At 33.9% G+C, this 26,184-nt stretch overlaps 2 protein-coding genes across 2 annotated transcripts in view; one reads left to right on the forward strand and one right to left on the reverse strand.

Moving 5' to 3' along the window:
• The window catches only part of ABHD18 (abhydrolase domain containing 18), a 12,174-nt gene extending 2,662 nt beyond the window's left edge, over window positions 1-9,512 (reverse strand). The window contains exons 1-11 of the mRNA XM_029284771.1: window positions 9,473-9,512; window positions 8,272-8,376; window positions 7,875-7,959; window positions 7,546-7,646; window positions 7,305-7,383; window positions 7,132-7,216; window positions 6,654-6,681; window positions 5,388-5,526; window positions 4,246-4,335; window positions 3,392-3,493; window positions 1,035-1,404 (exon numbers count right to left, since the gene is read on the reverse strand). Of these exons, the coding sequence (XP_029140604.1) occupies window positions 1,035-1,404; window positions 3,392-3,493; window positions 4,246-4,335; window positions 5,388-5,526; window positions 6,654-6,681; window positions 7,132-7,216; window positions 7,305-7,383; window positions 7,546-7,646; window positions 7,875-7,959; window positions 8,272-8,363 (1,171 nt within the window). The 5' untranslated portion in view covers window positions 8,364-8,376; window positions 9,473-9,512. The remainder of the gene's footprint in view (window positions 1-1,034; window positions 1,405-3,391; window positions 3,494-4,245; window positions 4,336-5,387; window positions 5,527-6,653; window positions 6,682-7,131; window positions 7,217-7,304; window positions 7,384-7,545; window positions 7,647-7,874; window positions 7,960-8,271; window positions 8,377-9,472) is intronic.
• A 1,126-nt stretch (window positions 9,513-10,638) lies between these two features.
• Window positions 10,639-25,088, forward strand: MFSD8 (major facilitator superfamily domain containing 8). Its single transcript, XM_015819460.1, has 12 exons — window positions 10,639-10,917; window positions 13,110-13,201; window positions 14,140-14,183; window positions 16,146-16,386; window positions 17,449-17,562; window positions 17,993-18,137; window positions 18,575-18,633; window positions 20,445-20,553; window positions 21,777-21,911; window positions 22,170-22,273; window positions 22,361-22,617; window positions 23,384-25,088. The coding sequence occupies exons 1-12, from the start codon at window positions 10,844-10,846 to the stop codon at window positions 23,597-23,599; spliced, it is 1,590 nt and encodes a 529-aa protein (XP_015674946.1). The 5' UTR covers window positions 10,639-10,843; the 3' UTR covers window positions 23,600-25,088.
• Window positions 25,089-26,184: the final 1,096 nt, after the last annotated feature.

Below are 26,184 nucleotides of genomic sequence, written 5' to 3' on the forward strand. Positions count from 1 at the left end.
CATCACGTCAAGGGCATCGTTGGGGTGGCCCGGGGTGGATATGTACAGCTGAGTGTCGTCAGCGTACTGATGGAAATCCACCCCGAAGCCACGGATGATCTCCCCCAGCGGCTTCACATAAATATTGAACAGAAGTGGAGAGAGGACCGACCCCTGTGGGACCCCACAAGTTAGGGGTCTTGGGGTCGACCTCTGTCCTCCTGCCAATACAGACTGCGTACGGTCGGTGAGGAAGGAAGAGAACCACCGCATCACGGTGCCCCCCATTCCCAACCCACCCAGCCGTCGCAGCATGATACATTACATTTATGTAAAAATTAAGTATAATTAAGCATAAATCAAATTTAGTTTTGAGGTTGTCCTATCACTTGTTTTTGGAGTATGGTACACATGCCATTCAAATGCCATGTTGCAGAAAAAAATGTGTTCCATCATGTGTTCTATCACATTCAATACACTGTATAATCAGTTGCATAGCTTTTGCTGCTCAAGTTGGAAAGCAAAATACCGTGATCTCAGCTTTGCATTACTGGAACTAATGGGTCCTAACTTCATTTCCAGGGATATTATCCACTCAGTATTGTCTTTCCCCCAAGCTCTGCTTTTGTGTGTTCAAACTTTCCAAATTACTTAATTGTTTAATAAACTGCAAAGCTGAAATTCATCCTGCATTTAATTTTATTTAGAAGAAACCTTAATTGTGGTCAAATACCGCTATTTATATAAACTAAGTTGTTTTTTTCTTCAGATATATAAATGTAAATTTATATAAATATAATTACTGTATATTTTGCATTATAATGCAGATTACCGAATTACATAGTTAGCAATTCAAAGAAACTCCATTTTTAGATATAGTAAAAAAGTCTGATGTCACCTACATTTGCTGTCTATAGAAAGAAATATGAAAAACATAAGAGCAAATTCAATGCACATATGGAAAAGATAACTTAGAAAAAATATCAGAGATGGAGAATTATTAAATAGGATTATAAATTAATAAAGAACATAGAAAATCTAAAATAAGCATGTACCTGAAAAGTTAGCAACATGGGTACATTCATCCATTACTCCTTTCATAAATCGTAATGATTCCCTTTGTAAACTGTCATTTTTTCCATTTATCAGGTGCTTTTGTTCACTGGAAAAATTAGCACTACTGATGCTGGTTGAAAATGTCTGGTTTATGCACTGCATTTTGGGTACATCTTGCACCAACAATCCTTCTGTTGAGGAGCTTAGATTGTTTCTATTAGGACTAAGGCAGTGGTCCACTTCTGAAGAAGGAACTTCGTTTCCGATATCCAGATGCAGAATACTGGAGTTGAGATCCAGACAACTCAAGTTGTCCACACTGCTTGGAGAATTTTTAACAAAATCTTGTCCCATCTTGAATGAATCTGTCTGAATAGAAATATTTATTAAAGTTGAAGCACTTTGGCATATTTTTCAATGTTCTCTTTTCAATCAAACCTACATCTTGATGTTTTAAAATGTGTAAAAACATATATATATATATATATATATATGAGTTTTCTTGTATTTTAACTGAATACATATCCAAAATATGTATTAAATGGATACTTATTAAATTCCTACTGTATCTTACATTTTTATTTTTAAACAAAACTCAGATTTTTTTAAAAAAAGAAATGAGCATTAATGTTCTCCTATTGTTTCTATTGTTTCTACTTTGTTAAAAACAATTTGCTTTCTATTGTGAATGACCTATCAAAACATATAAACACAAAACAGCACCATAAAATTACTGATAAATTATGATAAATTGTTACTATTCTAATATATATGGAAATGTCCCCACATTGCCAATTCTGTTTGATTATCTCTTAAAATAAACTGAGGAAAAAGAAGTCTTCAGAAGATTAATTTGCTACAGATTAATAGATTGGAGACTCAAGTGTTCTCCCTGCCATATATTATGAGAAATGTTGGTAACTCATATCAGTCATTTAGTTTTTTCTAAACTTATTGACAATAAGTGCTGATACATTTTCAAACACACATCTGTCTACTGAAAGGGATTCATGCGCTGAAAACTTTGTAACTGGATTAACTACTATGCACTGAGTATGGGGTTGCCTTTGCAGATGTTTTGAAAACTGACTGGCACAGAAAGCAGCAATCAGACTACCAGCCAAAGGATTCTCCCTCGCCCCCACGTGCATGGGACAAGGGAAGTGGACTATGTAACCCCATGATAATAGCCAAAATAATTAGTAATTTCTAGTAGCTAAGTATTTTCATATAAGATGGCACTTTTTATACAAATAAATGGAAATAATGTCACTAAATTAGCAAAATCCTTTTTAGGTGCAACTAACTAGTCTGACTAGCACCTGGCACTATGGATTTAAAACCGTTGCAGAATCCCCATGGTCATGTGACCAAAATTTGGGTATTTGACAACTGGCATGTATTTATGAAAGTTGCATTGTCCTCAGGTCATGTGATCACCACCTGTAACTTTTCCAGCCAATTTCCAACAAGCAAAGTCCATGGAGGAAGCCAGACTCATTTAACAACCCTATGATTCATTTAACAATTGCAGTGATTTGTTTAACTGTGACAGAAAAGGTTGTAAAATGGAGCACAACTCATTTAACTATCTTGCTTAGCAAAGGAAATTTTTGGCTCCATTGTGGTTGTAACTTGAGGACTACCTATATTAATAAAAAGTGCAAAACAAACTGTTGAGCTAATCATTCTACACAAATACCACCTAAAGAGCACTGTCTTCATCATTTTATGGAAAGAAACCTGAGACTCCAGGGAGCAAAAAGTTGCAGAAGGAAGACACAATTGCTGAAAATGTCATTCTCTAAATCTCAAACATCCTGATTATCTTCTCTAATATTTCATTAGTATGGGGCCAATCCTGCCTAAAGTTTAAAGAAACCTCTATCGGAAAAGAATTGAGAATTTTCAAGTGGTTTCTCCAATACCATTTTAATGTGCAAATTACTCATTTTAGTATTTATTTTACTAAAGATTTCTCAAAGGTTTAAAAATTTCAATAATGCACACACAAATTACCTTTGGTATAACAGTTCAAATTCTGTTTTCTAATTAGGAATAGAGTTATTTTATAAAAATATATAGACCCTCTTTTCTGACTTTAAAATTTTTAGCTAAACATCTCAAGATATTTTTCAAAGATTAAGAAAAACTACTTGGATGGTTGTTACACATAACTGAAAAATAATTTCACAGAAGACTAATACAAAACATGTGTTATAATAAAGTTTTCTAAAAAGCTTTAACTACTATTGCATTAAAATAGCTTCCAGAAATTGTTGTGGGGTTACAATTACAAAATTAAACAATTATCAGAAATTGTATAGGAGTTACAATTAAATTAATTTATACTCACTCCACAATATTCAAGCATTTGAATTATTTCTTCTTCATAAACACTCTGACTATAATACTGTTTCTCTAGTTCCCTCCAATTCACTGCCTTGCTCAATACACCCTGAAATTAAAGAGAAAGTATGGTGGATTATACAGTATATGCACTGTTTAAGAATCAGTTTTAATTATGCCAGGGTTTTGGTTCAATTTTCATCACTTTGCAAATGTTTTCCTGGATTCAATAACAAAGGAAAGGATCAATAGTTCATATGATTTCCAAGCGACAAATCCATTTTGAAATGAAGTATTTGGGCAGGAATTTTAAACATTTAAATAGATCAGAGCTCTTGTGAAATGGTGTCATAATCACAAGAAAAAGGAACCTATTTCTATGTTACAATTAAAAACATGTTGTAGATTAGTCTTTTTGTCATAACAAAGCACTCTGTTAATATTCAAGGTTTAAACACATGGACCTTATAGATTAGGGATGTGCAAATCCTTTGAAAAAAGGACTCAGCAACACTTAGTAATGTATATATCATGCATCTCTTTGCAACAGTAAAACAGCCTACTTAAAAAAATTGGCTGGGTAGACATGCAATGGAGCCAACTTGTAGCGATTATAAAATACACATTGATTCTAGAAAAAGATATGGTTGCTTTAATACATGGGTGTCAAACTCAATCGCATCACGTGATGTATCATGATGTATTGCAATGTTTTTTGCCTTTGTGGAGCCAGAGTGGGTGTGGCCTGCACGTGTTGCATCCAGCCCAAGGTCCGCCAGTTTGACACCCCTGCTTTAATATTTCAAGGTGAGATGCTTTCAAAGGATTTACATAATTATATACCAACTAAGAATGTATTACCGTAGTAAAAACACCAGAAGCTGTAGACCAGGACAGACAGGGAACTAATGGTAATGGTTTAGGCCAATTTGATACTGCTAATGATGCCATCTGTAAAAAAAAATGGTATTTTTTCCCATGAGTACAAATCAAAACATGAAATGTTTTTCATAAATTGGTATGAAAAATTGCCATATAATTCATTTTTCAATTTCAGCTTCATATCTCATAGAATTTGAACAGCATTGATATTAATGCTTATCAAATAAATGGATGTAGCAATGGATATAGCAGATGCTATCTGAAATTATCTGAAATACAGTACATATTATAAAACTATTGAAGAAAAATATTTGTATTCCTCAAATGTATTAAGCTTTATACTTGCTTTCAAAACATCCTTACTAAATGAGATCCATATGAAAGTTTATATAAAATTACACATGAATAGAATTTCATTTAAATTTAGAACATTGTATAATGCATTTATTCTAGGGATAGTTAGACAATCTGAATAAGGCTATCCCATGTAATGTTCACATCACAGCAAGACAGTTATCACTGGCCAAGTTGAAAGTTTGTGTTTCCCTGACGAAGTCTAATGCTGCATAAATTATATTCACTTTAATATGATTTTTTTAAAAAATATACTAATTATGAATCTATACATCCCATGTCAAACTCTTTTATTTCTTGCAATTACATAAAACAATTGTCATTGCAGGCTTTGATAATATAACTGCAAATGTGCCATAATATATATGTAACTACAAAACCACCTCAGTCCTCACACATTTCTCAATCTGATGTGTTACGATCAGGTTTTAGGTATTATGCTGGATGTTTCCCAGTTAATGTAATATGGCACTAAAGAACATAAGTACTATTAGGAATTAAGTTCCCCTTGAGTGAAGGTCAGCTTCTAATGATTATATATAAACATATGTTACCCTTCCTCTTTTGTTTGTTACAATATAAAAGTGATTTTAAATGGTCTTCTTTTTTGTGATTTTCCAATCTAGCCCATAGTCTGGAATTTCCAAGTAATCTCCATTCCAGTATCACTGGTAACTGGATCTGACTTTTTAGTGATCAGACAAGTTCAACTGGGTTGCTAGCATCTGCTTCAATTACATTATTATTAATTAAAGATTTAAGCTTACGTGTCCTCCCATTGATATGCCAGTCATTCCTAGAGGTCCATATCCTTCTTTTTCCAGCCAATGCAAAAGAGTTGCTGATTCTAATACAAGAGCTCCTCCCATCACAAATAGGTCAGATACATTTTTTAGACAGGATCTTCTTTCCTCCCAAGGAAAGAAAAGCAAGCTTACTTGTTTGAAGAAATATATTAACAGTAAGTTCAAGTGTATTAATTTATTTTATTAAAACAGATTAAAAGACAGTGTGTTAAAAATGCTTATAGAAAGTTAGGGTTTAGTGACTATGGTTTATTCAGATGAATAACCCAAGAATAACCCAAGAACTGTCCTTTTAAATGCTGCTGTGAAATACCCATAGATTGTTATCTGTTTTTTTACTCACACATGGAAAAGGGGGATCAGTTAAAGCAATAATCTAGAGAAAGCCATTTAAACTAAACTAAATCTCAAAACAGTAATATAATTGTTATTGATGGACAATAAAAATGTGTTTTCTTCATTTAGATAAAGAAAGAACATACTGTATTGACTTAGGAGTTGTACATGCCAAAAGAAAACACTGTGGACTTTAACCACATATAAGCCATATAGTATTAATGTACTACACTTTTGAACTTTTGTCATGTTTTCACAGGTAAATTACTCTCTTTTCTAAGCAACAGTATAGCATGTTTGTTTTCTATAGGAACAATAAGTTTAACTGTACCTCTTCTAGGTTCTAACAGTGGATAGATCTGGTGTCTGAACAAAATCCAGCATTGTAGAGGAAAGCACAGAAATAATAATTCTTGCAGATCTGTTTATAAACTGATTATTTTTGAACTTCTCTAAGTTACCAGTTTATTCAGAGGAACAGAAAGGAAATCACATCAAGAACATTCATTTTTAATGTTTACTGTGAAATATAGTACCATACATTTGAATCATGTAATATTCAGTTGCTGATAATAATAAATTTAGGACAATATATTAAAGCAGAATCAATGTCTGTGATACTGGAGCACAGCTAGGATCTGAAGAATCACAGATTAAATATTCTGGCAGAAAATACTCAAAGTTAAAATGTTTCCCTAAATCATCTCATTGTCAAGCTTCAATAATGTGTCGTCAGTGAATGGATGAATTGCAATATTTGCATTATGTATTATAATGTTCTGAAATGTTTTTCCGTAACATGATCACATTTTATGCACTAGAATTAAAGTTATTTCTACACATTAATAAAAGCTGTTATTATGCTTATGCTTATGCAATCATAATACTTACAACTGATCCTTAGGTTTTCTGTACCCATGTATAGACAGATGTAAGTTAAAGGAAATAAAGTGAAATATTTTGAAAAGTTCTTTAACCTTTTACCTCTTTACTTTAAATCAAATAAACCCCTTGTTAAAATAGTTAAAGTACATTTAGTTAATGCAGCCATTGCTAACTCATTAAACTAGAATCGTTTAATTTCCTAAATTTACAAATTTAAAAAATGGAAGTGTGGGGATTTACCATAAGGGTGGACTGCAAAATGTCAATATAAGACTCCCAAACTCCAGATGATTACTATAGCCTGGGGTGATTCAGTGAATTTACAAACCACTTATCTATTTCAGAATCAAATAGATTTATGTTTTACACATTTTGATGCAATTCTCCTATTAATATATTGATATCTGAATTCAATAAGTTACTAGATAACACTTTCTCTCTCCTCTGTATCCAAAGGTATACAGTACTCAAATAAAAAGGATATAATAGGGGTTTTCTAACAATAATGAAGCCATGCTGGCCTCTTTGATCATTGGACGGGCCATTAAAGTTCGTCGTCTCCAAAAGTACTAAAAATACACAGTTAAATAAAGTTAAATTAAATATTACCAGTATAGCAATATTGAGAAACCATTATTGAACCACACTGAAGCTTACATGATCTCCAGTGCCTGCTAAATGAATACAAACAGGTTTGTACTTGCTGTTCCATCTCTTTGGTACTATAAATTGAAACCTATCAAAAGAAAGAAAATAATGAAAAAGTATTTAAATGAAATAGAGAGTTCTCATATACCTTGCACAATATGTGTGCATTTGTATCACTTTATCACTATATTTAGTCCATAACTTACTTAGTTCTATATTTTTTTAAGTCACAGTATATGTTTATTTTTACCTTGCAGTAATTGACTCTGATGGCATGATATCAGGAACATAATGTGCCAAAGGAGAAATGAAGTGTCCATCAAGGATCTTGCAGTCTGATTGCTCCTCAACCTATACAGCATTATATTTTTACAGTCACTATCAAAGTTTTCATACAGAAATGCAAGTTCTGCTAAACAGAAGTAAACTGTTCACAAAAGGTATGCTGAGTTAATAACTGGACAATGTATATCTTATCAAATACAAGGTTTCTTTTTATCAACCCTCAATACTTCTGTTTTGAATAAATGGTTGTGAATAATCATAATCAATTTATGTATATTGATTCATTTTCAGTACCTTATTAATGTGCACAGGATAGTCCCTTGGAACAAGATTTTGACATTTTTCTCTGTTTCCAATAATCTTTCTGAATTCAAATATTCTGTTAAAAATAAGAATTAGTTGCAGATATTAAGAACAAAAAGAGACTGCATACTGTACTATAAACATGTAATTACAACAGTATGTAATTGACTGTAACAGGTCTAGTATTTCTATTTCACACACACACACACACTGTTTCTTTTAATGAACTCTATCATAGGAACTTTGCCAATTTTCACATTTTTGCTCAACTATAAGCTATTGTCCTTACAAATAATATATTTGCACCGTTTGCCTTAACCAAGAGTAACAAAAATGATTTAGATGGAAAGATCAAATATTTACCTTTAGAAAACTGTTTATAACCTACCTTTTTAAGTCTTCTGGTCTTCCCCATCCTTGAATAAAAAGCTTAGTGAGAAGCAGACGCCTATATAAGACATCTAGCTTGCTCACACCCATTAGCAAAACACATCTAGGAAAAAAATATAAATATTCATATCAATAAAAGTATATTGATTTGTTTACACGAACTGAAACTGTATACACTGTCAACAAAAAAAGTTAATAGCAAATAAACTAAAACTTATATATGCAAGAAAGCATTGAATCAGTTTTGGGAAGCTGTCAAAGAGACTAAACCCTCATGGGATACCATTAGTTCTAAAACTGCTTTAGGCAAGGGAGCCACCTGGGTGACTGACCAATCACACCTTTTCAATCCCAGGAAGAAGGAATTGGCAAACCATTTCCAAAAATGTTGCCAAAATAGAAGGGACTTGATGCTCTTATTCACAATAAGAGTTACTCATGAAGTATGGTAATAATAACAATAGAAGAAAGGAATTAGGCAGCAGAATTTAAAAGCATTTATACTTAGTGATCTTTTGACTACCCACCTTTTTGCAGTTACAGTATAAAAACAAATGTTCAATTAAAAATGAATCACCCTAAGCCAATATACAGCTCTACCTGTTCAGCAAATGGGAATAAACTTTAATTCACATAATGGTTTAATCATGCGGAGTAGGATTATAGGGTCTCCAGCTTGAGCAGAAGGTTGGACAAGAAGATCTTCAAGATCCCTTCTAACTCTGTTATTCTGAATATATAAAAGCAACTTTAAACATATTTAAATGTTACTGAGTTCTTTATCTTGTGCTTGCCTGATTACTTGCAGTGCTTGTAAGGAAAGTATTTGTAACTTTCTTGGTTGATGCTCTTCATGTATAAGGCACTATTACATTGAAGTAGTACAGAACAATATTATATTGAAAAAACAATATAGATAAGAATGATTTATACTGTCATAACCAGTTTGACAACCACTATATAAATAATACAGCCTCAATAATCCTATACTGAGGTAGTAATTCAATTAAAAAAACCAATGGCAAGTGAGGAATACATTGTAACAACCTTGAAAACAATGTGATAAACAACGTTATTTAAAACAGGGAGAAATAAAGATCCTTATTTTTCTATAGAAAAAATACATATCCAAACATTTGTATTGCAAGGTTCTCAGATAGTAGCTGATATGATTTATATAATCATATTTTTGCTCCTACCTGTCAATTTTGGTAGTTCAATCCCATTAAGTCTCTTCATTGTATCTGTTGGTTCAAATAATGAGAAAAAATCCAAATGTTGCTCAGTGTATAACTCAGTAAATGAGACATTATGCTATCTAAGTAATATCAATTAGACATTCTCGGAGAAAATCTTGCAATTTTTTAGATTTATATGTGATATAAGAACTATTATGTTACTTTTTAAAACGATTTCAAGCAAACTTAGGTGGCCTGTTTGAGTAGCATTAAAATGATCTTAGCTAATTCATTTATGATAATACTATCATTACTTTGTTCAAATGTAGTTCCAATAGGCAAAAACAAAACTCTGTGCAGTATACAGAAACAGAGGTGCCAACCTGCCCTGTCCGTACCTCATCAACCAAATCACCAGCAGACTTTGGCAAGCGCCAATACCGCAAGGGTTCAAATCCATGAATCATCACATTATAGCGCACAATCCACCCCAACTCCCTCCCCACAATTTCATGGCACGTGATAGGCCCATTCACAAGTCAACGTACAGGACTGCAAAATCTAACTCACAAAAAAGCACAGCAGAGATTTGCCGTACAATTCAACAAGCGTCTAAAAATTAGTTTGGCCCGTTTGCAGTCCACTCTTTTCCTCCAGAAGGCTCGGGAACTAGAATATCATCCTGGAAATAGCTTTCCTTCTATATAAAAACCCGCCCTGTCGTTTATTCGCTGTTTACTTTTTGACATCAGAGGTCACCGCAACTGACTCCTCTATTTCCCACAATCACGACTTTAAGAGACCCGCAACCCCAGAAAGAGTCAGACGGCATGCCACTCGCCTTCGGAAAAAAGATTTGAACCTACGGGAACACCAGGAGAATTGCCGAGCAGCACTTTTCGGTAATGCCCTTGCTCGGGACTCTTCCTCCCTTGCTACCTAGTTTCAGCAGCCAGGCGGCCAAAGCCCCCCACTTCAACGTCGCTCTCGACTGAATGAAAAGGGGTGGAGAAACACGCCGAAGGTCGCCGCTTCCCGTTTGTTCCCCGCTCTCGCGAGAAGCGCCACAGCCGCAACGGCGGTTTTAAAAAACCAGGGGCGAGAGGGCGGCTGCCGACTCTACCAATGGCTCGCCCGGCACGTGATCGGAATTGTCCCCGCCCCCTTCTCGCTTTTCAGTAGTCTACGTGCGACCGTCCTATGTAGTTGCGTGGACTCGTTTTGTTGTGTTCGCTGTTTGGTCACGTGATAGTCGCCCCTCGCCTCGCCCCGCAAGAAAGCCGAGGCGAGGCTCTGGGTGCTTCCTCGCCTTCTGTTTCTCGTCAGAGGGAGCGCGTAGGGGTGGCTCTCGCGGATGTGTCAGGTTGAAGCTCCGAGGCTTGGAAGTCGGCCATGGCTGCTGCTGTTCTGGAGCCCGCAAGCGAGGACTGGGAGCAGCCTCTTTTGAACGGAGGTGGAGATGACAGGTGCCTAGGGGCGACGACTCCACTTGGGTCTTCTTTGGTAGGGGCGCATCCCCTTGGACTCCAGAAGCGATGGAGTCAAAATCCTCTGTATCGCAACTCAAAGTTGTCTCACGCTGAAGATGCTGGGAATTGTAATATTAACTGCTGTGCAGCTTCCTCGTAAGCTGCGCTCCTTGGCGTGTAAGAAGGAGAAGCCTATAATAATCGGGGGGTAGTGAAATTAGCTTTGAAACTCAGTTTACAACACGCGTTACAAAATAGCGAAATGAATATAAGAAACCAATGCAACTGATGGTGATATCCTATCGGTGTTAAAATCTGCGATACGTCATGTATTTGTATTTATGTATAATGTATTTTATTAGTGTATATCAGAGATTGCATGACATCTGTAGATGGCCTAGGCCAGGGGTAGGCAACCTCGGCTCTTTTATGACTCATGGACTTCAACTCCCAGAATTCCTGAGTCAGCTATGCTGACTCAGGAATTCTGGGAGTTGAAGTCCATGAGTCATAAAAGAGCCGAGGTTGCCTACCCCTGGCCTAGGCTAAATAAATACATCTGTGTTAAAAATCTTAATAGATTTTTGACCTACAGTCTGTTGCATTGTTAATAAAATATGTACGAAGGCCAGGTTTGTTTATTAAGGCACAGAAGGTATTTTTGCATATTTTATGGGCACGATGGGGCTGTGTACTTTAAACAGACATTTTAATTGTTTTTTTTAATGTTCCAGGTCTCTTGAGTTTTTTGAATATCATATGACAAGGGTCTCTAACTTAGGCAACTTTAAGACTTGTGGACTTCAACTCCCAGAATTGCTGGGAGTCTTAAAGTTGCCAAGGTTGGAGACCTCTGCCGTATGGTAATGTTGAATAATGATTTTTATGGTGTTTATTGCATAGCATTGATTTGATTTGATTTTGATTTTGATTTTATTAAATTTATATCCCGCCCTTCTCCCGGAGGACTCAGGGCGGCTTACAGCCAGTTTAAAACAATGATATAATACAATACAAAATTTAAAAAGATTAAAAATAACTATTTAAATTTGGCCGCTTCTACTAAAAATTTAATTTAAAATGTGTACTAAAGTATACATGTGTACTAAAGTATACATGTGTACTAAAGTATACATTAATTTAAAATGTGTACTAAAGTATACATTTTTTTATTTTTGTTTCCCTGGAGGGAAATCTGATTAATCTTATGGAATAAGACTAGTGTGGCACCTTAAATTACTGACAGTCCTCCTGTGACCCTTACCTTCTTAAAACACAGTATTGTAGATGCTGTCTGTCCAATGGAAAATAGAGAGGAGTTATGACTCCTGATCTTGCAATTACTTTTGTGTATCCAGCCTGTATATATTTATGTTTAATAAGTTTATATAGCCACCCAGCATACAAATTGTGACTGGGTCATCATCTTGTTTCATACAGAGAATTCTTGCATGCTGATATTTTTGCCCTGGCCTACATCAAAGGGTTGACATCAATGTTAAAAGTTTCTTCGATTTCTTTATTTCCTTGTGACAATGTTATTGCCTGCTCCCTCCTCAATACCCACATTCTTCCTCCAGGTCAAAAGACCCTGTATCATGTCCGGATAATATAACCAGTTTTCTGTACTGCATCTGCCCAGCATTCAGTGCCCTAGTCCCAGATACCCAGGTTCTTTCCCTCTCCAAATCATACAAACATCATACAAAACTGACAGCTCACTTTGTTCTCAGTTGGGATAGCTGGAGGTCTAAATATGACTGGGGAGAGGAGCTGACATCTACATTCCAATCAACACTATCTTCTAAACATTTGCTGTATCATCTTTAAATCTCTTTATGCATAAAGTGCTGTCCGGTTTGATCCCCCATATCTTATGCTCATGTCTTTGATATTTTCTACCCAAATTTAAGATTTAGCATTGAAATACATTCTGATATCAGATTTGTGTCCATTTCATGCTTAGCAATTGTTGAATCTGATTATTGTAAAATAGAACAGAGCATTGCCAACACATGAGACATGCATCAGAGAATGATTTTGATCATACCAAGATAGGAATAAATGACTAAATGTAAATATAGTAACATATAGTCTTAACACTTCTTGAGTTAGAATTTGTTAAAGAATGATGAGCATTTGATATGTTAATATTAATCTCATTAATATTACAACATTGTTTGTTACAGATCTAAGGATGTTATGGAAACATTGCAACATTACAGGAGCCGGTGGAGATCCATTCGAATAATGTATCTTACAATGTTCTTCAGCAGTGTTGGTTTGTAAAATTTGCTAACCAGTCATCAGTTTTTTTAATATAATGCTGTTACTGTTATTTCATTGGTAATTAATTAAAATATTGTGTAGAAATTCCTTATATAGCAAAGTGTTTTATTTAATCTTTTTGGCTCATTTGTAAATTAAACGTACTCTGTAATTTATGTAGGATTTAACAAAAACAAAATACTAGACTATAGCATTATAAACTAGCACCAATGGAAGAACAACTGTCGCAATAAGCAAACTCAGGAACTTGTTCATAAATTTATAGGGACCAGATGGAATTAAGCCTGGCTGACGCAAATGCTTGCCACCAGAATCAATAGCATGGTTCTATTTCCAATATGTTCTGTGGCCATCATTAGGGTAACTATGGTAAAAAATGGCCAGTGTTCATAAATTGTCTATGTAGTTGCCTTGACTTTTCCTTAATATTGTGGTTTGTGGTAAAATGGTACAAAGTATTTTCTAGGTTTCTGGATCATCTTGTATAACATGATAAATAATGAAGGCTTGCTCATTAAAAGAAACTGAAGAATGTATACAATACATTAAAGAGTTTTCACACTGTTACAGTTCCATGTAAGCAATTCCACATATGCACCTACCATTGACTGAATTTCTCTTTCTTGAAGGTAGATATTTTAGGATGATATATATTCTCTTCTGTAGTTAAACTATATAATCAAGTATCATTGGATAACCTATAGCTTAGCTGTAGATAGTTTAATTTTCTTAGAAATATCATTAAAGTTTGCAAGACAAGGTTAAACATTATATCTAAAATTATTTGGAATTTTTGACCTTTTCTTTTTCCAAAATAACATAACTCCCTGTTTTTTGTAAAGAATTTTGTATTTTTATTTCTTTGAATATGGTCAAAATAGATGACAAAAAAGTACTAGAGAAAAATAACTAAAGTACTTTATGTTGCAGGTTTCTCTATTGTCATTATGTCAATATGGCCCTATCTTCAACAGGTTTGTAAATCACATAAATTTTTATTTCCATGATGTTAACTTAGGTATCTGAGAGCTGTAGTGGTATGATGTCATGATTAAGGCACCAAGCTAGAAACTAGGATACTGTGAGTTTTAGTCTTGCTCTCAGCACAAAAAAAAGCTGAAGGAGGCATTGCTAAACCATTTCAAAAAATATTGCCAAGAAAATTGCAGAGATTTGTCCAGGCTTTTACCAGGAATCAACACTGATTTGAATTACCAAATAACAATAAAGTAATAGTATGAGTTCATTCAGCCAAAATGAAAGATAAGTATTTACAATACTTAAAATACCAAAGATCATTATATTTAACTTTGGTGTTTTTGTGGGAAGCATGGAAAAATAATTTGCAGTGTCCAAATTGCTGCTTTCTATTTCAAATATTGGGATCACTGCACACCTACTGGTGGAAACTTATAAAAGACTTTATGAGTTTTTGCCGCTGGATTGTAAAAAGCAGTCTTTATTAATATTAGGATTCCATATTTAAAGGCCTTCAAATTTACATAAAATTCACTATTTCAGTCTGACTTTCATGATAGTTGTTTTAGTATACTTAATCTATTTTGTTTTAGTGTATATAAAATTAAATTTCCCTGAGCTGGGAAAGATAGTATAGAAATAAAGTAATATTTTAATAATGGAAATGTAAATTCCCCTATTTTTCCCCTCTACTAATGAAATAGTTTTGAGGGGAATGAACTGCAATTATTTCATGGTCTTACATAGTGATTTATGGTTCTGATTTGATTTTTTAAAAAAAATCCAGATTATGGAGGGAGAATTGTATGCTGCTTAGAGTTATTACAATGGCCTGTAGGCCTTATCAATAAAATCTTTTTGTTCAAAGATTACTTTATTTTACATAATATACAGATAGTCCTTGACTTACGACCACAATTGAGCCCAAAATTTATGTTGGTAAGTGAGACAGTTAAGTGAGTTGTGCCCCATTTTATGACCTTTCTTGGCACAGTTGTTAAATGAATCACTGCAATTGTTAAGTTAGTAACACAGTTATTAAGTGAATCAGTCTTCCCCATTGATTTTGCTTGTCAGAAGGTTGCAAAAGGTGATCACATGACCTCCATACACTACAACCATCATAAATATTTTCTGGGGAAATATAAGATGGTAAGACATAGGAGAGCTTAGGTTTTAGTGTAATGGTGTAATCAGTTGAGTTACATACAATTAAAGTAGGACCAGCATCATAATTTTGCAGAGATTCATTTTATGGAAAAGAAGAACAGCTATAATAAAAAAAACATATTGAAGTGCAACAGTTTAGATGTTTTGACTAGGATTTGGAGGACCAGGCTCAAGTCCTCTGTCAGTTATGGAAGCTCATTGGGTGACTTTGAGCCAATCAATATCATCACCCAAACCTATTCTAGAGAATTGGTGTTTTGATTGCCATTTTTAACTTCTGGAGAAAATGATGTTTATAAGTAATAAAAAGAGGAAAGTGCATGATGCCAACCCCCTCAAAATATTTGTCATGGATTCTTTTCAAACTCTGTACCAGCCACCTAATAATATATAAATTATTCAGTTACCACTCATTTACAATTTGGAATGTGTATTCTTATCTCTTTATAGTGATACTGCTAAAAATACTATTTTTGTGACTATCATAATGTGGAAGGATAGTGCTTCATAGACTAGTTTTAAATTTAAACTTCAGTCTGTTTCCATGCTAGTTTAACAGTGTTATTCTATAAGTTATTAATAAACTTAATTCACTAACTAATAGTCTGCCAGATTTAATATATAAATGCTGTGTTCTCTAATTTAACCTTGTAATTAAAAATGTTCTCTTCGCTAACATTTACCTATGTTTTAGTAGCATGACAATATCTGTTAGAATTGAATATTTTAATTACGGTGTCCTACTGATAAATAAAATATTGTTGAAATTATATTTATGGTTTCCATAGATAGATAAAACTGCGGATCCAAGCTTTCTGGGCTGGATTATTGCTTCGTACAGCATTGGTCAGATGATAGCTTCTCCATTCTTTGGAATGTGGTCTAATTGTAGGCCAAGAAGAGAACCCCTTGTGGTTTCAACTACTATTTCAATAGCTGCCAATTTCCTCTATGCTTATGTCCATTTGCCCCCTTCACACAACAAATACTACATGCTAGCTGCTCGAGCATTGGTGGGATTTGGTGCAGGTAATTTTAGAAATATTTAAAGTTTGCTATATTAGTAGCTATGTGTATTTAAGGCAACTCAGCTATTTGTTAGAGAAATCAAAATCTCAGGCCCTTGAGATCCCTTCTACCCCAACAAGTTGGCACTCAGAACCTCTTGAGTAAATGTATAATCCTGCTGATTGTCTCAACATATAGATCAGTGGTTCTCAACCTGTGGGTCGGGACCCCATTTGGGGTCGATCGACCATTTCACGGGGTTGCCAAGCAAGGCTGTCCGCCATTTTTTTTGTCCGCCATTTTTTCCTTTTCCGGCGGGTGCCTTGCTCCGTCTCTGCCGCTTGCCAGCTACGCCTCGGCCGGCGCAGGGGGCGGAACCACGCATGCGCAGCGCTCCCGGGCAGGGAAAGTCCTCGACTTATGACCGGTTGGGTAGTCCTCGACTTACGACCGGTTTAGTCCTCGACTTACGACTGGTTTAGTCCTCGACTTACGACCGGTTGGGGTCGCGGCATTAAAAAGGTTGAGAACCACTGATATAGATTGAAAGGTTTTCCCAGAATCCTACTTACTAATGTTTGTGCCATGGCTTTCTGTAGGATTAGAGAGTCTCCTAAGTTGTTACCCCAAAGTGCAGTATTCTAAGTAATAGATTCATCAGAGTAATAAAGATTCCCTGAGACATCAGTCTAAAAGTACTACTCATATTAGTTTTAGGATTTTTCTTATATGAAAAAAATTGCAAAGAACTTGCTGTAGTTGCTTCAAGGTAATTTACTCAGATTTCACACCTGAGTGATGCTATGAAATAATTATTCCTGATTAGTTTCGAGTTTCTAAAAGATTTTCTCAAGCTCATTGATATTTTTGATTACTGTAATTGTTTTCAAGATAAAGATCCTTTAGCATTTTTGTTATTAATTTCTGTAGTGATGAGATCTCTTAAAAATAGATTTGCTGAGCAGACAAAAGACCAAGATTTTGCTTACTATACTGTTGGCCTTTTAGCTAGCTTACGCATATGATTAAAAACATATATGTTTTTTAGGTTTTCCAGATAAACACTCTTTTGTTTTGTTTTAGGAAATGTAGCAGTAGTTCGCTCATATATTGCTGGTGCCACCTCTCTTACTGAAAGAACTAATGCCATGGCAAACACTAGTGCTTGCCAGGCAGTGGGATTCATACTGGGACCAGGTACAATTTGCATTGTATTCCCATTTTCTTCAAGTGATTCATTAATCAGTTCAGGAGGAAAATGCTCTCCCATTTCTTAATCTATGTGTACATATTTAAACTTTAATTTACTATATAAAATATAATAATAGTACTATACTATATGTTCCCAATTTGACAGACTCCAATTTTCATTTAGTTTTTTTTACAGACAGTTTATTGATATAATCTAAAGCAGTGCATGTCAAGGAAAAATATTCATACAACTACTAAAAGAATTATGTAATTATTTGGTATTTTAATCGCAAGTGAACACTTTAACAATTGATTTTTCATTTACTTAATGCATTAGGTTTTTAGCTGCTGCAATAAAATTTCTATATTTTTTATAATTAACATCAGGCATACATGCTGTTAAAATCCAATTGTATAAACTTATATTTTCTATTAGTTTTTCAGACTCTCTTTTCACTTATTGGAGAAGAAGGAATCTTGTGGAAACTGATTTATCTTCAGGTGAACATGTACACAGCTCCAGTTTTATTTGGAAGTGTTCTAGGAATTATTAATATCGTACTGATAATTGCTGTATTTAGGTAATTGGAAATTTAAAAACTTGTGAATGTTTATAAGAAAGGTCTTTCAATTTGTGCATAAAAATCTCTATTCTTCTTAGTCCACATAGTTTTTTTTAGTTTATGAATCAAGAAAAAGAAAGAAAAGAGTAATTTGTGGGTTTTGTAGTTGTTTTTAATATTTCTCAATCAACAATTGCAGTATATCTTAGTTTGAAGTTACTAAATCTCATCACTGAGCATAATTTCTATAAAATAACATATAAGTGCTTCTTTTCTATTTTCAAGTTATTTGTATAGATTATTTATAAGACTTCATCCAAAAACAAGATTCGTTGCATAATTGAATTAACAAAGAATTGTGCCAAATAACATTGTTTCAACACAAAACTATCAATTATATTGAAAGTTTCTTTGATATATTCAATTATTGTTTCACACAATCTCTTAATTTTTAGAGAGCATCATGTGGATGACATGGGACAACCACAAAATAGTATTAATACTGAAACTGAAGGTAATTTGAAATATGTTTTAATATACTTGCTAGTATAGTTAGAAATAGTGTCAAATAACTGTGTGAAGGATGTAGGTGATAGCTTTTGGGATAAATGTTTTGTCTCTAAGAGCAACTACCTACAAATTCAAATCAAATTTATTAGATTTGATGGTTCACAAGCAAGCACTAATAATTGCAACTGGTCATGAATAGAAATATATCTGTAGTGAGTATGAATGTTATTACAGTGCAACTTCTAGATAAATACTAATGTCTAATTGTATACTAAGATTCTACTGGAAAATATGAAGGCATCTTAAAGTACCAAATTCTAAAGAGAAATTTAAAAGTAATGAGCATGCTGCCAAAGGTGACCAATGTACTGGATTTTCTAGACCCCTCTAGATTCTTAATGAAAGAAAAATATTTCTGACCAGTTTGGAAATAATTATTTATGAGATTTGTTTGCTGTCCATATTACTTTGGAGCAACTCTGGATGGCTTACACATTAAAAGCCAGTAAAACCAGGAAAATAAGTATTTATAATAATAAAAATTACAATTCAGAGATGGAAAGAAAGGAAATAGGATAAGCAGGGGGGAAGATGGGGTCTTCTCTTAATCCATCAACCAACTCCATCATGATACACCCTCAATGGGGCCCCAGGCCAACTGGCAGAACCAGGTTTTAAGGCCATTATGGAAGATCAGCAGCCTGGGAGTGGATCTCACCTGGAGAGGGGGCAAGATATTCCAAAGGGCAGGTGCCATGACAGAAAAGGCTCTTTTTCAAGACCCCGCCAATTCTTTGACTGATGAGACCTGCAGCATGTCTCTTCTGCCAGCATGGGTGAAGTGGGCCAATCCCATTGGGATGAGATGGTTCCTCAGATAACCTGTACCCATGCTATGCAGGACTTTAAAGATGATAACCAACATTTTGAATTGCACCTGGAGGCAAACCGGCAGCTAGTGCAGTTCATGTGACAGCAGTGTAACATGGGCCACTCTAGGGGCCCCAAGAATTGCCCACACCGCCACACTCTGTACCAGTTGTAGCTTCTGAATGCTCTTCAAAGGTAGCCCTATGTAGAGCACATTGCAATAGTTTAAGCATGAGATGACCAGGGCTTGAGAGATTGAGCACAGGGACTCCTGATCCAAGAAAGGGTGCAACTAGTGCACAACACAAAGTTGTGTAAAGGCCCTTCTAGCCATGACTGCTATCTGCACTTCGAGCAGAAGTTATAAGACCAGGAGAACTATCACTGTTCAGGCAACAAAACAAAACAAGTGTTAGGTCTGCAATTATATTCCTCCCGACATCATCACTTTCCAGATTAGGAAACTTCTGGAATTGGTTGAACCATAGGTTCTAATGTCACGTACATCACAAACTTGTTTATCAAGTTCCAGATATCTTCTGCTATGGTAATCGGAGGAGAGAATGTATAGCCTGAATTTTATTGGTCATGTTAAGGTGATTAACAAGATTCATGAACTCTGATATTTTGCTCTTTTTTCATGCAAGTATTGCAATAAATTGGAAAGCTACAGTTAACCATAATTCTAATGTGCATGCTAAATTCTTCCCTGCATAGACATTATCAGCTGTAGTACCATGTTCTAATGAAATGGAAAATTATACTTAGCTATAGCTTCCTGTCTTGTTCTGCCATTAAAAGGGAGATAAAGGCGCTGCATGTTCTTTATGTCCATAAATCTTATGCATATTGCATAAACTAAGATTTTCTCAAATTAAAATAATTGCATCTATAGCAATGCTATGTAGATCTTTATTTTATCAGTTACCTTTTTTTCAAATACAGAAAATAATGACGTGGTTCAAGATAATCAGCAATACATTGACCATGTGGCTGTTGTATCAACAAACTTTCTTTTCTTTATTATCCTATTTATTTTTGCAGTTTTTGAAACGTAAGTATTATTTTTTTGTATCTGTTTTTTAAAAATAATATTTCTTGCATTTCCTCATAATTTTATGAATAAAGTCTGCTGTGACATTTCCTACAATACCTTTTTCTTACCACCATAATAGATTTAATACATCCAGACATACATAAACTATCACTATCAGCCATCCTACTTGGGGTGTTATTTATTTATACCTCACCTTTAATTATTTTTTACAAATAACTCAAAGCATTGAACATATCCAACACACCTTTCTCCTATTTTCCCCATAAGAATCCTGTCAGGTGAGTCACCCAACTGGCTGTCTTGGCTAAGGTGGAACTTGAACTCATGGTTTTCTGATTTCTAGCCTGGTGCCCTTAACCACTAGACCAAACAGGCTCTCCCTTTACCTTCCAAAGTTTCATTCATATTTTATAGTTCTACAACAGCATACTATATATATATATATATAGGAACTTCAATTTATATTATGATTATCTGACATTGGAAGATTTTCTTCTGAAGAAAATGAAAGGTTTGTGTTTACATGCAGAGTTAGAGAAACAAAAAATGCCTTGGAGTGAAAAAATGCCTTAAAGTGTGAAGATATGTGTAATTAGATTAATGTTATGTTCAGAAGTTGAGTTTTTAAGAGAAATTTTCACAGGAGGATAACATGCATTATCAGGGAAAAATTTATCAAGCGTATACTTTAGAAAATAATTTATAGCCTAATTGGATAAAGTAATATTGTTCTAGCTGTAAATATAGAAATTGCACGTCTCTTATAAAATCATATCAGATGTTTGTTATGTAATTATATAATTCATACATATTCAAATATATTGTCATACATTTCTAATTAGTATAATTTTTTCTTCACATAGTTTTATGGGAATATATAAATTTTCTTGCTATTTGCTACTTTTTCTTCACATACTATATTTTTTGTGAAATATTAACCATTTCCTTCTCAGTGTTCTGGCCATAATTTTATTATAAAAACTTATTAATTTACATTTTAGTCTTTAAAAAATTTCAAAAGGCCTAAAGTATCTTTAACTTTTGAATTTGAAACATTTCTATTTGAAGCACTTGTTTTTTTGTATTATGCTATTGGTACAAATGCTTCATGGGGTTTTTATTCAGTTTCAAAGTTGTTAGTTACAATTAGATAGTTGGTGAACACTGAAATTCAGAAAGTTCTCTACTATATTTAATTTGTCTTTTATTGTATTCTTTAGCATAGCCACACCATTAACAATGGATATGTATGCATGGACCAGAAAAAAAGCAGTGTTTATCAATGGCTTAATTCTTGGTGCTGTTGGCGTCGAATCAGTGGTTGTGTTTTTAGCAGTTAAAGAACTTTCTAAAAGGTAATACGTTCAAGTTATATTGTTTCAGTATAATTTTTATTTTCAGAAAAATCTTATTTCTAAGTTCTAGAATACAAATGGCTATGTGTAAATGCATTTCTCCTGTAGTGATCAATTTATGCACTATCGTTGATACTTAAATCATTACCTTGAAACATTTATTATACTATTAAGAACAAAGGACTCAGGCTTTGAATATGGAAAATTTTACTTGGATAAAATATGGGTATTGTAATTTTAGTTTTCATTATTCAACAGAATTGGTGAACGTGCAATCCTCTATGGAGGTCTAGTCATTATCTTGGTTGGATTCTTTATTCTGTTACCTTGGGGAAATCAGTTACCTAAAATCCAATGGGCAGGTATAAATTTAAATGTTTGCATTATTATTTTAAGGTCTTTGATGAATACATTTGGCCATATATGGTATTTTATTTGTATGTTTTCAGACATAAGGAATAATTCTACTCCAAGAAAGATCTTTGGTGAAACTTTTGCATTTTTGTGGATGTCAGAGATTGAATTTTCATCTAATAATACAACTGAAGCAACAGGATGTCCTAGTATACAATTGTGGTGCAGTTATACTCCCGTAATTCATCTGGGCCAGTATATTACTTCCGACATTCTAATAGGATTGGGTTATCCAGCTTGTAATGTGATGTCATATACTCTATATTCAAAAATTTTAGGACCAAAACCTCAGGTAAGATTTATATTTAGGCTGATACTTTTTTTAACTGGTTTAACAGTTTTGGAAAATAGGTTACCAAGTGGTAGATTACTGAGTTTGGAACTATTTTTTTTGTCATGCTTTGGTTAAGCAATAAAACTACATAACATCAGTATATTTTATCATCTAGCTTACATGATCTGGTGCAATACCGCTATGAATTGCTTCCTGTAATAGTTTTATTTCATCAAAGAAGTTCCTTTTTTATCCCTTCAGATTTCAATTTTTTTAAAAATAAAGCTGAGCTACTTAATGTTTTGTGTATGAAGGACAATGAGATTTTTTGGGACAGCAACCATTTTACTAAAAGCTATTATTGTTATCCTATCGGGACTTGGCTCTTCCATCCGGGCAGAAGGTCCCTTCCAACTTTATTATTATTATTATTATTATTATTATTATTATTATTATTATTATTATTATTATTATTAATAATAATAATAATAATAATAATAATAATAATAATTAATATGCTACAATCTACTTTAAATTTTGTAGTTCCTTACTGGTTGTTTCATAGTTTGTTCTTTTAATATTATACTATTTTTAACTTAACTTATATGTCACCTCGAGTTGCTTGACAATCAGGCCAACTCATAAATCCTAATAATGCTACTGCTATTATTACTGATGATGGTGGTAGTTTGCTGTTGCCAAACTGGGAGAATAATAGATTTTGTTTGAATATTTCAGGGTTAAAACCTGTCATTAACACTGAACACAATCTGATCTGTTTTAGGGCATTTATATGGGATGGCTAACTGCTTGTGGAAGTGGTGGACGTATTCTGGGCCCGGTGTTTGTCAGTCAACTCTACAGTTCCTTAGGACCCCGCTGGGCATTTGGTTTCATCTGTGGAATTGTTGTTCTTTCTCTCTTACTACTTGAAGTGGTGTACAAGAGACTTATTGCATTTTCAGTCAGATATGAGATGCTACAAGAACAGATTTCCTAGCTATCTGTTCTGTCTTGTTTTGCTTTAATCATTATTTGCTGTTTTCAATATTTTGCATCTTTGAAAGATGTATATAATTATCATTCATCAGGACAGACAGTATTTCTGCCACCAGATTTATATCATTTTAATACTGGAAATGACAAACTGTGATACAATAGATGTTATTATTTTGGAGTATAGTTTTAAGAGATGGCACTAGTTCTAATTATATACACTGGATATATTTAAAATACATTGATTCTGTGAATCATGTCTTAAATTAAGTTTTTTAAACTGAATTTAAAAAGGGTATTTATTCTAACAAGATTTTATGAGCATGATTATTTATGCATTTTTATAATTGGTTGGCTTTTTTAAATTGAATGTATTTTAAGTAAAATATAGCAGAAACTAATCCTGATATTTTGTTGCACATATTTTGGAATTTATAATTTTAAAAAATGGTTCAAATAAGATCAAGATTCAAAGTAAAAATAAAGAATGTTGATGCAGCACTTGTAATAAAGATAAGTACTGAAACTGATAGTAGATTTAATAACTGGAGGCTACTGAGGTAGATATCTGAGGTTTCTACCATTACACCAAGAATCTTAATCACTGCTTTCCTGAACGGTAACACCCAAAGGTGCTTTTTCACAAGGCAACTAGACTTTCTTGTTTTTCTTTGAAGACATTTAGCTTCTCATCCAAGAAGCTTCTTCAGCTCAAAGAAAAGCAAAGTCGTTGCCTCATGAAAAAGCAGCTTTGTGATAACTATGGCCTGGATGTCTGAGAATCTCCATAGACACTGAATAGTAAAACTTTAACCTATTGTGAAATACACATTAAACTGAAAAAAAAAACTTTAAATAGTAATTGCCCAGTACTGTAGTTACCTTCCCCCCCCCAATTGTGGAACAGTCTAACCAAATTAATTTTAGATTTGGTTTTCTTAAAAATTCGAACTTTTTCATCCCAAAGTTATCTTGCACAGTTCCATGTCTCATAAACAGGACTTCCAGATTGCAAATCAGAAGTTTGGTGATGTCAGATGTTGCTGAGACTCGGGAGAAATGGAGGCAGTGCACCCCTGGTGATGTCACGGAAGCGGGGTTCTGGTTGCGTAGCACAGCCTTTCATTTATTTGGGGATCACTTACATGACATGTTTGTTAACAAGATTTTGGATAGAGATATAGAAAATGGTGAATTCGTAAATTGTTTTGTGCTTGAGATAGCTGGAATCAGTTGATTGTTTTCCTAAATGAAATGAGTTTCATTCTGAAATAAAATGAAATACTGTAGGGCTGTCTGTTTCCAACTAAATAGTAAAGTGTGGATATCTGGGCTGAAATGTTTGATGGAAAGGTAATGAGAATCGGGAAAAGTCAAAGATAGCAATGGTAGATCAGGAAAATAATAGGAAGGGAAGGAAAATATTTAAGAATATGTGTATCTGAAATTTGAAAAATCATTTTCCATTCCATGCACACCTATGGTTTTTTTGTTTCTGTTCATCTCTAAGTCAAAGCAAAATCAAATCAAATAAAATACATAAAAGTCTTTATAGTCTTGTGTTCTATATATAACATACATGCATATATTCTCATGTCCACATTTTTTTCACTGAACTGTAATGAAAGTTGTCTACCAATAGCAAACAATGTAAAAACCAGAACTGTACAATATTTCAGGTTTCGTCTCCAATATATGTTTTGCAACATTTTAGAGCAGCTGTTATCCTGGAAAAAGGTGGGATTACTTCAAAATATAACATATAATTACTATTATAGTGCTTTCTTCCACTCTGAAGCACCATGGAGATTGAAACTAAAGCACTGTATAACCCTGGTAAACATTCCTTAAGAAACCACTTAAGTTTTTCCTGTTATTCATTTTTCAATTTTTGAAACAATGTATTTTACAACGATCTTCACAAAAAAGACAATTGAGAGTACTTATGAAGGTCCTCATGCTTCGTTTTCACATGGTTAAACATTTTTTTAGAAAAAATGGCAATCTTGTCTGATGTCATGAAATATGCTGTGCTGCTTCCTCAATACCATAGGATATCCTTGTTTATATATATATAATTGTTTCTATTATATGTGATGTCTATTTATTGATCAGTTAAATATAATATAGACCCAAACAAGTAAATAGTGTCACATAGCTGCTAGGTAATAAAATCATAAGGGTCTGTGATGAAATTTGCCTAATTTATGGTTTCTTCTCTGACCTGCTTTCTCCTTATTTTGAAACTTGCAATTGAGACCCAGATTATTGTTTTCTCCACAATTCTTTCAGTGCTATAAGAGGGGGTTTCTTTTGTTAGCGTTGTTTGCTTTTTTCATATTACCTTTTACTTCCAATGCAAAGAAAGACAAATACTACTGTTGGCTCAATAACTTTTTTTTTTTACTATATTAATTTTACTATTCCTGTTTGAACTTTCAATTTCCCTTTAAACTAAAATACAAACCTAGAGATAGTTTCTAGAACAGAGGTCCCCAGCCTTTTGGGCACCAGGGACTGGTTCCGTGGAGAAAGGTTTTTCCATGGACCAGAGAGTGCGTGGTTTTGTGTGCTGCCTATATGCCACGG

Source organism: Protobothrops mucrosquamatus, unplaced genomic scaffold (genome assembly GCF_001527695.2).
Source record: "Protobothrops mucrosquamatus isolate PMUCROS unplaced genomic scaffold, P.Mucros_1.0 scaffold928, whole genome shotgun sequence".
NCBI classification, from domain to species: Eukaryota; Metazoa; Chordata; class Lepidosauria; order Squamata; family Viperidae; genus Protobothrops; species Protobothrops mucrosquamatus.